Raw genomic sequence first — 12760 nt, forward strand, 5'->3', positions numbered from 1 at the left:
TTCAAAAAGTCAAAGAAGGTATATATAGTTCACGTTATACTCTTGCTTGAGTTATTCATGGCTCTTATTTGTAGGATATTGCTTAAAAAGGTAGGGTCCCCAAATGACTAACTTCTCTTCAAGAGGAAGACCCCAACTAGCCAGTGCCATACATTTGAAAGGTTGCTAAATGGCACTTATCTCTCAGCATTTCACATTATATATTCAAGCTAGGGTATCATTCAAGATAGATGATCGTTGACACCTCCAAATACAGAAATTAGTATAAAGGCTTCAGTGTTACATTTGGTTCAGTTTCATAATTTAACTGTTTACCACCTTGAGTTTCAAAAAGATTTCCGAGTTTCAATATAAGGAACACCACTGACGTATTTGTAACATAATAGTTACGCACTTCACTTTGTTACTTTCTCATTATCTGAATTTTATGTTATAGGAAGATGCTTTCCCTGTTTATAACAACACACAATGGAATTAACTCCATGTCTTAAGCAGCAGCAATTTAGTGTTCATTTTTGAAAAACAGTTTATTTTTAACTTAAGGAAAATAATACTGTTTTAAAGGACTTATTAAAGGAAGTTTAAGTTGGAGGTTAATTAAGGCTAAAATATTGCAGTAATTGTCTGCGAACAAATTTTTCCTACTATACTTTCTCACCAGCATATCTACACTTTAACTTTTCTTATCATATGAAAAATACTATAAGATGATCTCATGCTTGACCTTTGAGTTTCAAATTTATTTGGTTAGGAAATCCATTAGCTCTGAGAAAGCCAGAGTTGACAGCAGTCATCTGAAAATGGAAAGCCCAGGTCTGTATTCTTTATATTTAACATTTTTTTTTTTTTTTTTGAGACAGAGTCTCGTTCAGTCATCCAGGCTGGAGTGCAATGGCACAATCTCGGCTCACTGCAGCCTCCGCCTCCTGGGTTCACGTGATTCTAGTGCCTCAGCCTCCCGAGTAGCTGGGACTACAGGTGTGCACCACCATGCCTAGCTAATTTTTGTATTTTTAGTAGAGACGTGTTTTGCTGTGTTGCCCAGGCTGATCTCGAACTCTCGGCCTCACGTTTTTCTAGTCTTACAGTTTTGATTGCTGTCCGCATAAGCAAAGTGGAGCTTTGAGTAATGAAATCATAATCCACCTGCCTTGGCCTCCTAAAGTGCTGGGATTATAGGCGTGAGCCATCGCACCTGGCCTGACACATCTTAACATTTGTGTGGGAAGCATTGACATAACCCTCATCCTTTGCTTAGTCAGATTTGGGAAGTGCTGGAAGCTTCTTGTCAAGTTTCTTGTTAGTGCCCAGATCAGTCATTCTGAAGCACCATATCTTATGTCTAATAGAAAACAGAAACAATCGTGTGGACATCGTCTGTCAATATTTGAATCTCCTCAACTCTTCCTACGTCCGTAATAGTACTCAAATTTGACTTCAAATTACTCTACTTAGAGCTCTTATTATACTGGGTGCTAATGAAAATGTGCACATCCTTAACACGCTCTTTGCTGATGAAATATTTTGAACTCTAAATTCATCTGGCACTGACGGAGAGCATATGCCATCTCAGTTTGTGTGAGGGCTCAGCCAAGGGTTCTTCCTGGACTAGGAAATTAGTAGGAGCCACAGATGTACGCAGTCTGTGAGTCTCCATAATGGTGTGGAGGATATTTAATAGTGTCTGTTGTTGCAGGGAGAAGGTTTTGAGGCAGTGTAGACTTCATTGTGTTTCAGAATGATTATCTTTCCTGGAAGAACTTAACATTCTATCTCTGAATGCATTCTGAATGTGCTGAAATTTTTATTAAGAAATCAATATATTTCGACAAGAGCAGGAATCTGTAGACTTAGAGCAATGCAAAATACCATTTTAGGCATTTTTCTGATTTCATAAAGCTCTAGGATCCCGGCTGATTGGCATGTTGTAGGCTCAGAGTATAGAAAAGACAACTACACAGCTCTATGTCAAATCAATCTAGATAGCTCTCATACCTGTTTATTTCAAATCAAGCTTAAAGTTACGTGGTATTTAGTCGGCGTTCTTAGCTTGGGACTCTGATCAGCATACATAACTTTTGACATGTCATTTGTGTATTACACATAGAAATACACTGAGATATAAAGAGAATACTGTAATGGTAAACCAAGCCACTGAATAAATGTAATGCTTACTGAATTCTCACTCTGATGGTGTTATACAGGTTCACGGAGAAGGTAAGATTGTTTGACCTAAATGTTTTGGGTGTTTCTAAGATCCAGGAGAGTATTTAAAAATCACTGACCTGTCTGGCAGAACAAGGAGTTATAAAAATGTAAGGCTTAGGTTTTCTTAGATATTGGAGGGATTATTAAATTAGCCATTCATGATCAATATTGGTGACTATGGTAGGTATTTACTACAGATCAAGTACTTTCCTAAGTGTTTAACAAATGTTAGTTAATTCATTTACTTTAACAATAACTCCTTAATCTTGCAAACACTATTATCCCCTTGTCTTCTGTTAGAATACTAATTTTGGAGTATGTCTTGGGTTTTCACTTCTGTTCTCATTGACCCAAGAGCCCATTATATTTTCGATGTTGGCAAATGTCCCCAGGGCAAAAAATGTGTTTTCTTCTTCCCTGGGTTCCAGCCTTCACTTTGATTTTGGCTCAATGATTCCTTGTTATCTTGTCTGCTCAGTATTTTAAATTTTTTCAAAAAACTGTCATCCATCATTTTTAGTTTTCTGTGGGAGAGTTGTCCAAATATACTAGCCTGCCCTATTTCCAAGAATGGAAATCAAACTTGCTTATTTTGTAGTTCACAAAAATGAGTACGGAGAGGCCAGTGACTTGCTCAGACCAGAGAACTGGTCAATGCAGAGTCCCTGCTGAAATCCAGCTCCTTATCCCAACGTCCAGTGCTGTGTTTTCTAAAGTTTGTCTAGTCTGTCTGACAGTTTTGGTCTTGCTGTCCACAAGAGCAAAGTGGCGCTTTGAGTAATCAGATTACAAGTTTAATGAATGTGGATAGGAAATCGCCGAAGGTAAGAATTACGTCTGAACATCTTTCCCCTAAATAGAGTGTTTGGTCATAGTTCTGCCCAAACTGTTGTGTTTTGGCACTGATCCGTCAAATACTTTATTTGTTATTTTTTTGGAGACAGAGTCTCGCTCTGTCACCCACGCTAGAGTGCAGTGGCTCTATCTTGGCTCACTGCAACCTCCACCTCCCGGGTTCAAGCAATTCTCCTGCCTCAGCCTCCTGGGTAGCTGAGATTACCAGCGCCCACCACCAGGCCTGGCTAATTTTTGTATTTTAGTAGAGACGAGGTCTCACCATTTTGGCCAGGCTGGCCTCAAACTCCTTACCTCAACTGATCTGCCTGCCTCGGCATCTCAAAGTGCTGGGATTACAGGCATGAGCCATTGCACTCGGCCAATATGTCAGACACTATAGAGGGGGCTCATGCAGAATGAATCATACAAGATGAAAATTTGTGGATTTTCAGATTGCCTCCTAAAGCAGCCAGCAATCCCATGAAAGAGTTACTAAATCTATCTTAGTTTAGGGTAAAATAAGAAATTAGAAAAATCTTGAACAACTGAGCCCATTTCAGTCTTTTGGAACAGGAATTTCTATCGTCTACTTGCTTTCTTCCTTTCCTTTTGCCCGGAGTATTATCTTTCTCTGTCTTCTCCCATCTTGGAAAAAGGGTGGCAACAGAACAAGGGAGGGGCGAGAACTAAATAGATTCAGCAGCTTCATCCCAGGTAGTTTTTCATTTGTCTCTCTGTTGCCTTAATGGATTTCACACATCTTTTTCCTGTATATTGTTTAGTCTCACCTCCAGAGGTAAACGCTTCTCCTACCACAATATTGTCTTACTTTTCACTTTCTGCTGTTTTCATTTCAATAAAGAACTAATGAGCCCACCATTGTACAGAACCACACAAGATGTTATTTGTGTCAAGCATGCTTCTTTCCTATAATAAATGTATGTCACAGTTGGGTATGATATAAATATGTAGCTCTATAGCTGTATATATATTCACATGGTTATTTGGATAATAAATTCTACGTACTTGCTGAACTATCATATAAAGCCAGCCATACAAGTTTTATTTTGCCTACTGTTGATACTATGGGCTGCTATAGGGCATTCTGTCCTTTGTGTTGGGAGCTCACAGATATTTTCTGTCTGGCTTAATACCAGGATTAGGTATGTTTCTCCTAAACACTTTGTGTGTATTTATCTGATGGTTATTGTCAATCTTGTTTCCCTCTCTGCTTTGTCTACTTAATAGCTTCTAAAATTTTGACCCACCTCTCGCAAATAGCCAGTCCTTCACTGTGTGCATTTTGATAAACTCATCATACCTCTGGCCTTATTGTTCTCCTACTTTTATTTTCCAGGCGCTTGATTCCTTCAAATATTGATTTCATATCTTTTGGGTTGTATGTTTTTCTGTAATCTTTTGTGGACACAAGAGTGGGTATAAACTCCCAAATAAATATATTCACTCTGCGTGGGGAGAAGTGACAGGAGGGAACATACAGCTGGTTAGAGAGAGATGCGAAATTCTTACTGGGGAGCCTTTACAGCAGTGAGCAGAGCTTCAGCCTCCTTTTGTGTCTAAGCTCTGCTATTTCCTGATCCCTTGGGCAAATTTTCTAACCCATCTGAGCCTCAGTTTTCTGATATACAAAACCGAAATACTATTAAGGCATTTGAGAGTTTAGCGCAGTGTCTGATATACATTCAAGTCATACGTTCACCTCACTTCTTTGAAAGGTGAGGAATAGTTTAGGCAAAGTAGCAGTTACAAAACCATGGTGGTATAGAAGAACGTGCAGTGTCCTGGTACACTAGCAGGGGTAAGGAATGGCCAGGTGTAGGCCACGTGCAAGGTTTATATGAAAATGAGTCTGGACAAGAGCTTCTGGGATGCTTATGTGATGGAGGTGTATACTGAATGCTGCTGAAGCCAGCAACCCAGACAGGAATTTGAAGATAGGGAGTGAGAGAGGCTGCTGTTGATGGTGTGGGGCATGCATTTGTCTTGTGTTACAGTAGAGTAGTCCTGTGGCTTTCAAACTACTGTGTGCATAAAAGTTACCTGGGGACCTGTTAAAACAGTTTTCTCAGCCCCCCTGCCGAAGTTCCAGACTGAGTAGATGTGAGATGGACCCTAAGAAGCCAATTTAAAAATGGGCATACAGGTGATTCAGGTGGCGGATGGGCTTTGAAATGTACTTGGTGGTGCACTGGAATAGTTATTGAGGAAATGCTAACTAAGGGGCAGGCCTGACAAAGTTCAAGGAGAGGGAAGATGGAAGAAAATGACTTCAAAGCAACATGTTTACATTCATTATGAATTACCATTGCACATGCTATAGCTTTGTGTCTTCTGTGCATATGGATAAATGAGCACCAGTCCTATAGATTTTTTTTCAAAGATGAACTATAATTAGAATTCATATGATTATTCTATTTGTTAGGTTTGGGACAGCTAGTGATTTGCCCTCATCCTTGAGATCCAGCAGGAGACCAAGGGAAGGGGAAGCCTGTTCAACAGAGAGCAATCAGAGAAAGAAAGGTGCAGCAGCGTGAGGTCAGGAAGTGGGAAAGATGGAAATGGGAAAGGCTGGGAAAAGAGCAGTCAGATCCGATTGGTCAGGAATCTATTTGTGAAGGAACCCAGCCAGTATTCAACCTGCTTTGAAAAAACTAGACTTCCAGCATTTTTAATTAGTGGATTGCTCGCTTTTGAAATTGCCCAGTTGGGAATACTCAAGTTTTGATGTGTTTTATCTGCCTGCTAATTGGCAGGCTGCTTGGTTGACCATTACTTTTCCTTTTTTCTGTGGACAGAAGATGCATACGAAGGTCTCTTGATACATTCCAGCTCAAGTCTGGGTTAAAGTGCATAAGAAACGCTGTATATTTAGTAAGAGTTCTTACTAAATTATAAACAAATTTTAGTACATCTTTTCTCCAACTTCATTCCTTTTGCTGTAGCACAGGGCTTCTCAATCTCAACACAATTTTTGTTTGGGGTCAGAACACTAAAAATATATATATATTTTTAGAGACGGGATCTCAGTTGCATAGGTTGGAGTGCAGTGGCACAATCGTAGTTCACTGTAACCTTGAACTCCTGGGCTCAAGGGATCCTCCTGGGTCAGCCCCTGCAATTAGTTAGGACTACAGGCATGTTCCACCACACTTGGCTAATTTTAAAAATTTCTGTAGAGACAAAATCTTGCTATGTTTCCCGGGCTGGTCTCAAACTCCTGGCCTCAAGCAATCCTTCTGCTTCAGCCTCCCAACGTGCTGGTATCACAGGTGTGAGCTGCTGTGCCCTGCACAGGGTATTTCTTACTGTGGAGAGCTGTTTTGTGCATTTATGAGACACTTAGTAGCAACTCTCGGCCCCTGTGTGATCAATGCCACTAGCACCACCCAAGTTGTGACAACCAAAAATGTCTCCTGAGTGGTTTTGCCAAATGTCATTTGGGATGCAGAAGGCCCACTGGCCTGGCCGTAGTGTCCTCTCCTCTTTCCTCCAAGTCTCTGCCTACTTTGCATGTTTAAAATCCTCTTTTAAAATTGAAAAGATAAAATGAGTCCAAACAATTTGAAATCTTGTGGTACTTTATAGGGATTCAAATCTGTTCCTCCATTACTTTTTGGCCAAATTCAAGAGGAGAAATCTCTCAAATGAATCCAAGCTGGCTGTTATAGGTGAAAAGAAAGTCAAGATGCGCCAGACTTTTGAAAGCTTGCAGTGGTTGAGAGATTTTGTTATTTATACACTTTTTATTTTGGCTGAAAATATTTGGTTTTTGTTTAAGAATTAAGAGAACCATGTAGGCTACAAAATTTATTTATGTGCGAATCCCAGAGGGTTGTAAGTAGCTTCTTTGTGTGCTTCAGTTCAACATATACAGGATAGGCCAGCATGCTGAGTTGTTAAACAGCAGATCTGGGGAAGGTTTTACACCTTTTCTCTAGGCTTGATGCAGTCCCGAGAGCTTTCTTGACATGCCTTGAAGCTCACAGTGCACTGATTTTAACTGTCCATAGGGGACATCTGTTTGCAGTTTGTGTTATCTTCTGAAGCACCAACTAAAAGGAAGTGAAATACTATTTGTCATTAAAAAAAAAGAGAGAGAGAAGTTAATTTAGTGGTAATAACTTAGTTGTTGTCGCTCTTCTATCTCTTAAGATATTCTGAAACACCATGTACTCTACTGTATCCCAAAATAAATCAATTAATTATACTATGATTACTTCTGCTGATAATAAAATAGCAGTAATAATAAAAGGAATGACAGTAGAGCATTAAAAGAATAAACAGTATCACTGAAATGTTAGGAAACACAATAAATGGGATTGTATCTCCTGAACCATAGTTTCACACTTCCTCCTCCACTTCTGTCACAGGGTGTTTGTGATGGCCGTCTGTTATCAGCCGTGATCAAAATAATGTAACAGTGAAACTTTTTATACTTTTATGAAGGCCCTTTCATCAAAAATCTCACAGCCATTTCTAAATATAGAGCGACTGATCTTTAAAACACTTTTGTGTTTTAGGCAATTAATATGGTAACTTAGCTGTTAGACTTTCCATCCTGCGTATTTGCCATTTGGAGCGTGGATGGAACATTTCGTAATCTACTCAGCATTGAAACTTCGCTGGTATCGAGTTTAGAATTCCAACTTTTCGACGGTTCATGTAGGTCTTTTCACCGTCATCTATCAAAACAAAACATTGCTTTATAATGGAATAACCACATTCATTTCCACATATCAAAGCCCAGATTAAGGATTGCAGGCCAAGTGGTATGTCTAGTTAAAAAAAAAAAAATGGAAAGACAGACCGTATTGTCTTAACCTAAAAAAAGTTTTTATTTTAAGTCCTAATATCCCTGTAATGTGCTGGTGGAAATAGACTACTGAATACTTTTCTCAGTCTCATTTTCTGTTGCATGTCTGGTGTCTCCTGTGATAAGCCTGGGCTGTGGAACAGAAAGGATCCAAGAGCATTATGGCGAGGATGCTAAAGGTGTTAGTGTGGATATTTACCTTAATTTAACTTTTTTTGGATTAAAGCTGTGTTAGTGTATTTTAAAACTTATTTTATCCAAAAGATTGTAATAAAACTTTAAGTACAGTTTCATATCTATAAAAACTGAGGCTGTCAAACACTGTGAAGGATAGAAGTAATTTTTATGTTCATACCTCTGGTTCCTGAGGGTCCAGTTCATTTCTGCTATGAATTTAAATGAGTTAATTTAAGTAGATGGGTCAGAAGCCACTATCATCATGGTAGCCCTGTGCCTGGTTCTTAATTAAAGGCAACAGGAGATTAATTTGAAACATTAATTTAAAAGTGCATATACAAAAAGAAAAAATTACTGCAAGAAAGCCTAAAGAACTTTTCTCTTGTCCCTAGATGTAGAAGACAGAAGTAGCTCAGGGTCCTGGGGGAATGGAGGACATCCAAGCCCGTCCAGGGTAAGTATATCTAATCTTTTCTCCCACAACCAGACATCCCACATACGTAAATTGACAAACAGAAGGTGTGTTTCTCTCTCTGTTTCTCTCTCTCTCTTTCTCGCACGCACACACACACACACACACACACACACACAGAGGCATGGGCATGCACGTGCATACAAACACACACACACATATATGTGCATACTAAGTTTAATGAGGATCAGCTTGACTTTGGAATTTTTTTTCCCATTCTCTTATTGAATGCTGTTATTCAATTTGACACCTGTTCCACTTCTGCTAACCAGAAGAAAATTCCTTCATTACATATTTGGTCTTTCTTTTGTCAGTTGTTGATCCATATTACACAATGCTATTTGTTATAGATGGAAAAACTTTAAAAAAATTCCTAATATCCCTATAATGTATTGGTGTGAACAGACTACGGAATAATCCCAAAGATACAGTATGAGGTTCTGTCCTACCAGTATGATCTACGTACTGAATCTGAGTTGATTTCACTTTGTAGACATGTTATCATTCCACCAGTAGGGACTTTGATCACTAGTTGGATCATTCATTTATTTGCTCTCAAGTTTTTGCTATTCTTTTCCACAGTTTTCCTACATGCATTGGTTGTTTCTTGGGGTGTAATAGGAAGACCACGGAATAAGAGTTGGGTGGGTGGTTAGGCACTATGTATTTTTGTATGTATATGATCTTGGGCATGTCATTTCATCTCTTGCGTCCTCATTTTCCTATTTTGCAAAATGAGGAAGTAGAGCCAGAGGATCATCTATGTTTCTTCCAATTTAAATATTCATGATTTTGTATGACATTTCTTTAACTGAATCATTGCTAGGCCCTCCAAAATCCATGTCAGCTTTTATGATGTACATATAATGCCCCAGATTAAAAGTACACTTAGTGTACATGGTAAAACCAACATCTCTTCCTCTCCCAACCAGCTATATATAGATGAAGCATTCTGCAGGGAGGGTAACATTTTACTGTAAATGTTCACACAAATTTGGGTTGGGGGAAGGTTCCATTTTGGGATAAGAGGCAGGGAAGGTAATCAAGCTGTCAAAATGAGGACATTCCAGCAAGTCAGAGTTAGACATTTCCACCTGTCCTTGGCATTGTGATCCTTAGTCTAGTGTTCAGGGTACAGCAGGATCTCTAAGCTTACCAGTAACTTTGTGAGCCCTTACACCAGCTGTCGCGCTTGACATTCTAATGCTTTATATGGATGGGTTGAGGAAATCTTTCCTCCTCCTCATGTTACAGTCTGCACTTGCAGAAATAAATCCATTCCCCTTGACAGCAAGTGGAGATCATAGAACTCCCCTCAATTGTTTAGTTCATCCAGATTTTCACAATTTCTTATGATTTCTCCATTCAGTACACATGGTACTTTTAATTGTGTTTCAGAAAACAAGGTCTGTTTAGAATCATCTTAATTTAGGATTAAAACTAACTAGCTTTTGGTTTTTGTTAGCTGTCCTGCTATTTTTCTCACGAATATATTGGTGAATAATTTCAAACCAATTTAGTGTAATTTATATTTTCTAAATCCAGAAGTTTGCATGAGACAAATCATTTGTGGCAGATTTATACCCAGGCAGACTTTCAAGGTCTCTCTTTTTTCATCTTAACATGGGGAGAGTGTCTACCTTCCAGCACTGTGCTGAGGATTAAATTAGATAATATATATTAAGCTTTTAGTACACTATCTAGGATGAGGACACTTAATAAGTGATAATTAGCATTATGCAATGCCTGGTATAGAATGAATGAGTGTACTATGATGGGTATTTACAATGTAGCCTCTTTTTATAGATCGACATGTTGGCAGAATTAGACTATAGTATCAGTCAAGTTAGTTGTTACACATGAGGAAAGGTGACTGAGAACGGGGTTGTTTTCCTTAAGATGGAAGGGATGTGTCTTTTCCTAGTTCATGCAGCAGCCCTCTTTTTTTGTGTGTGGGCAGATTCTGCCCTTTGACTCACATGCAACCGATACTTCTGAGTAAATTTGACTTAGACTTTATGGGCAGTTCCACCAGCTGAGCAGAATGACTTCCCCCCCCCCCCCCCCCTTTGGTCACTTTATGCAATTTAGTAGACGGAACGTTGAACCATGTAGTATAGATGATTTTAACTCTTTTCTACCATGTAATCAAATTTCCCCATTAAAATTAAGTAACTGGACAGCTTAAAAACATTGTTTTAATTTTAAATTCCCCTTAAAACAATAAACTGATTGTAATAATGAAATATTTCTGTCAAAATTTGTCTTCTTTACAACTGGTTGTTTTTTTGTGACATACTTTGTCCAACTCCAGAAATGCTAATTTATGCTAATGTTTTGATGTTCATATCATAGTTAAATCCTAATATTCTTAACTTTCTTATGTGTTAATTACTTATGTGACAATCTAGTTATCTTACAACCACAATAGTAACTATAATAAAACATTGAAACTTCAGTATACTATAATAAAACATTGAAACTTCAGTATCCTCACACCAAAAGTTATTGTTTGAATGGCTCTATCTTGGTCTTTGAAAAGCAATTCATTGCATGCTATGCCTAATTTCCCCTTGTGGCACTATTTTGCTTTAATGTGGCCTTATTAAAATAATAATTTTTAACATACGCAATATACTTTATAGGTGTCTGATGTTTTACATACACTATTTTATTTAATCATGTCAACAACCCCATGCCGTTGATACCATTATTATTATTTCTAAGATTTCTCAGCTATTATGAGGAAAAGTTGGACTTCGTAGACTCTAGAGCTTTCTTTTAGCCACTTATACCTGTGAAGGTGCAGATTCCTTCTAGTGAAGTTCCAGCGAGGGAATAGTGGACTCCAGTTATTTTAGGATGGGAGAAGTGTTGGTAGTGGGGCCATGTTTATGTGCTGTTTATTAATATAACAACTTACACTGTTATTTTATTTACAGAACTATGGAGATGGGACTCCCTATGACCACATGACCAGCAGGGACCTTGGGTCACATGACAATCTCTCTCCACCTTTTGTCAATTCCAGAATACAAAGTAAGACTCATTTTAAATTAACCTACACCTTTTAAATGCTTATGTTTTACTATAGAAGGTAAAACCATGTCCTAGACAGAGGTTCTGCTTTTAGAAATTTGGATATTTAGTCAGTTCACTTGTAATAATCTTAAATTGCAGAGAAGTATTGGCAGTCTGTGTTTGGTAATAGTATATCAAAGATTAAGTTTTACAACCATATGGAATGAAATGCTTTTAGTGATACTGAATCTACGTGGAAATTTTGTTTTCCTTAGACCTAAAGCACGGACCACAGTTTCAATGTTGCATCAGTAATTTCTGAGTTAAGGTAGATGAAGTCGAAGTGGTGAATATTTAGAATAAAAATATCACTGGGCTTGTTGATTGGCAATGATATATAGTCAGTGTTAACTGTGATTTCTGCTAAAGGGTTTATGAAAATAAATGGTGTTAATGGGCTTAGTGTGCTTAAATCAGAGTAGTGCGTTCAAGTTGAATTGTAAAATCGGGTTGTGTATTTATCAAGGCGTGAACTTCAGTGCTAATGGCCTAGGCAGACCACATCCTGCTTTACTAAAGCAAGTTACCTGTTAGTTTGAGCTGTCTGTGAATCTCCAGCATGCCATTCATCCTGGCATCGTCAGCATGTTTTTCTGCTTTTGGCTACCCTGTAGGGACGTTTGTTTAACAGCAGTAACTTGAGCAATGAAAAGATGATTTCTATTGTCTTAAGAGGTTCAGTAGCTGGCTACTTTAGTTTTGATTGAAAAAATGATCTTTGTTCTAGTAAACATGAGTTTTTAACAATATTAGTAAATCTCTCAACCTGGCCAGATTCTCTTGAGAATCTGTCAATAAGTGAAGTTACATTTCTTGGTACAAGCTGTTGGACAACACTCCAAGGAAAACACACAACGGTAATTATACTTTTCTGAGACCATAACTGCAAATGCTTCTAAAGAATGTCATGATTTTAAGCTTTGGAAGCTATACCGGTTACTTCAGGTCCTTGAATCTCGCATTCTTTGAAAAATCACTGTCAAATCCATCTAAATGGATTTCAGATATTTAACACAAAATAGTCAAAGCAGGTAAATAGTAGCAACTTATAGTTAATGGGTGACATCATATGTTCATGCCTTTGAGTGTCTTACCAACTTTGAGAACCACAAGGTTGGTTTTGGTCATAGGATGTTCTTATTTTTGTGTTA

General features: G+C 38.2%; 1 protein-coding gene across 33 annotated transcripts in view; it reads left to right on the forward strand.

The window, feature by feature from the left end:
- The window catches only part of TCF4 (transcription factor 4), a 364163-nt gene that overhangs the window by 118179 nt on the left and 233224 nt on the right, over positions 1-12760 (forward strand). For 30 of the 33 annotated variants that reach the window (XM_005586614.5, XM_074022483.1, XM_074022481.1 and 27 more), the window contains 2 exons: positions 8449-8510; positions 11471-11567. The exons of the other annotated variants lie outside the window; for them this stretch is intronic. In XM_005586614.5, the coding sequence (XP_005586671.1) occupies positions 8449-8510; positions 11471-11567 (159 nt within the window). The remainder of the gene's footprint in view (positions 1-8448; positions 8511-11470; positions 11568-12760) is intronic. 33 annotated transcript variants of the gene reach the window in all.

This window comes from Macaca fascicularis, chromosome 18 (assembly GCF_037993035.2).
Source record: "Macaca fascicularis isolate 582-1 chromosome 18, T2T-MFA8v1.1".
Classification (NCBI taxonomy): Eukaryota; Metazoa; Chordata; class Mammalia; order Primates; family Cercopithecidae; genus Macaca; species Macaca fascicularis.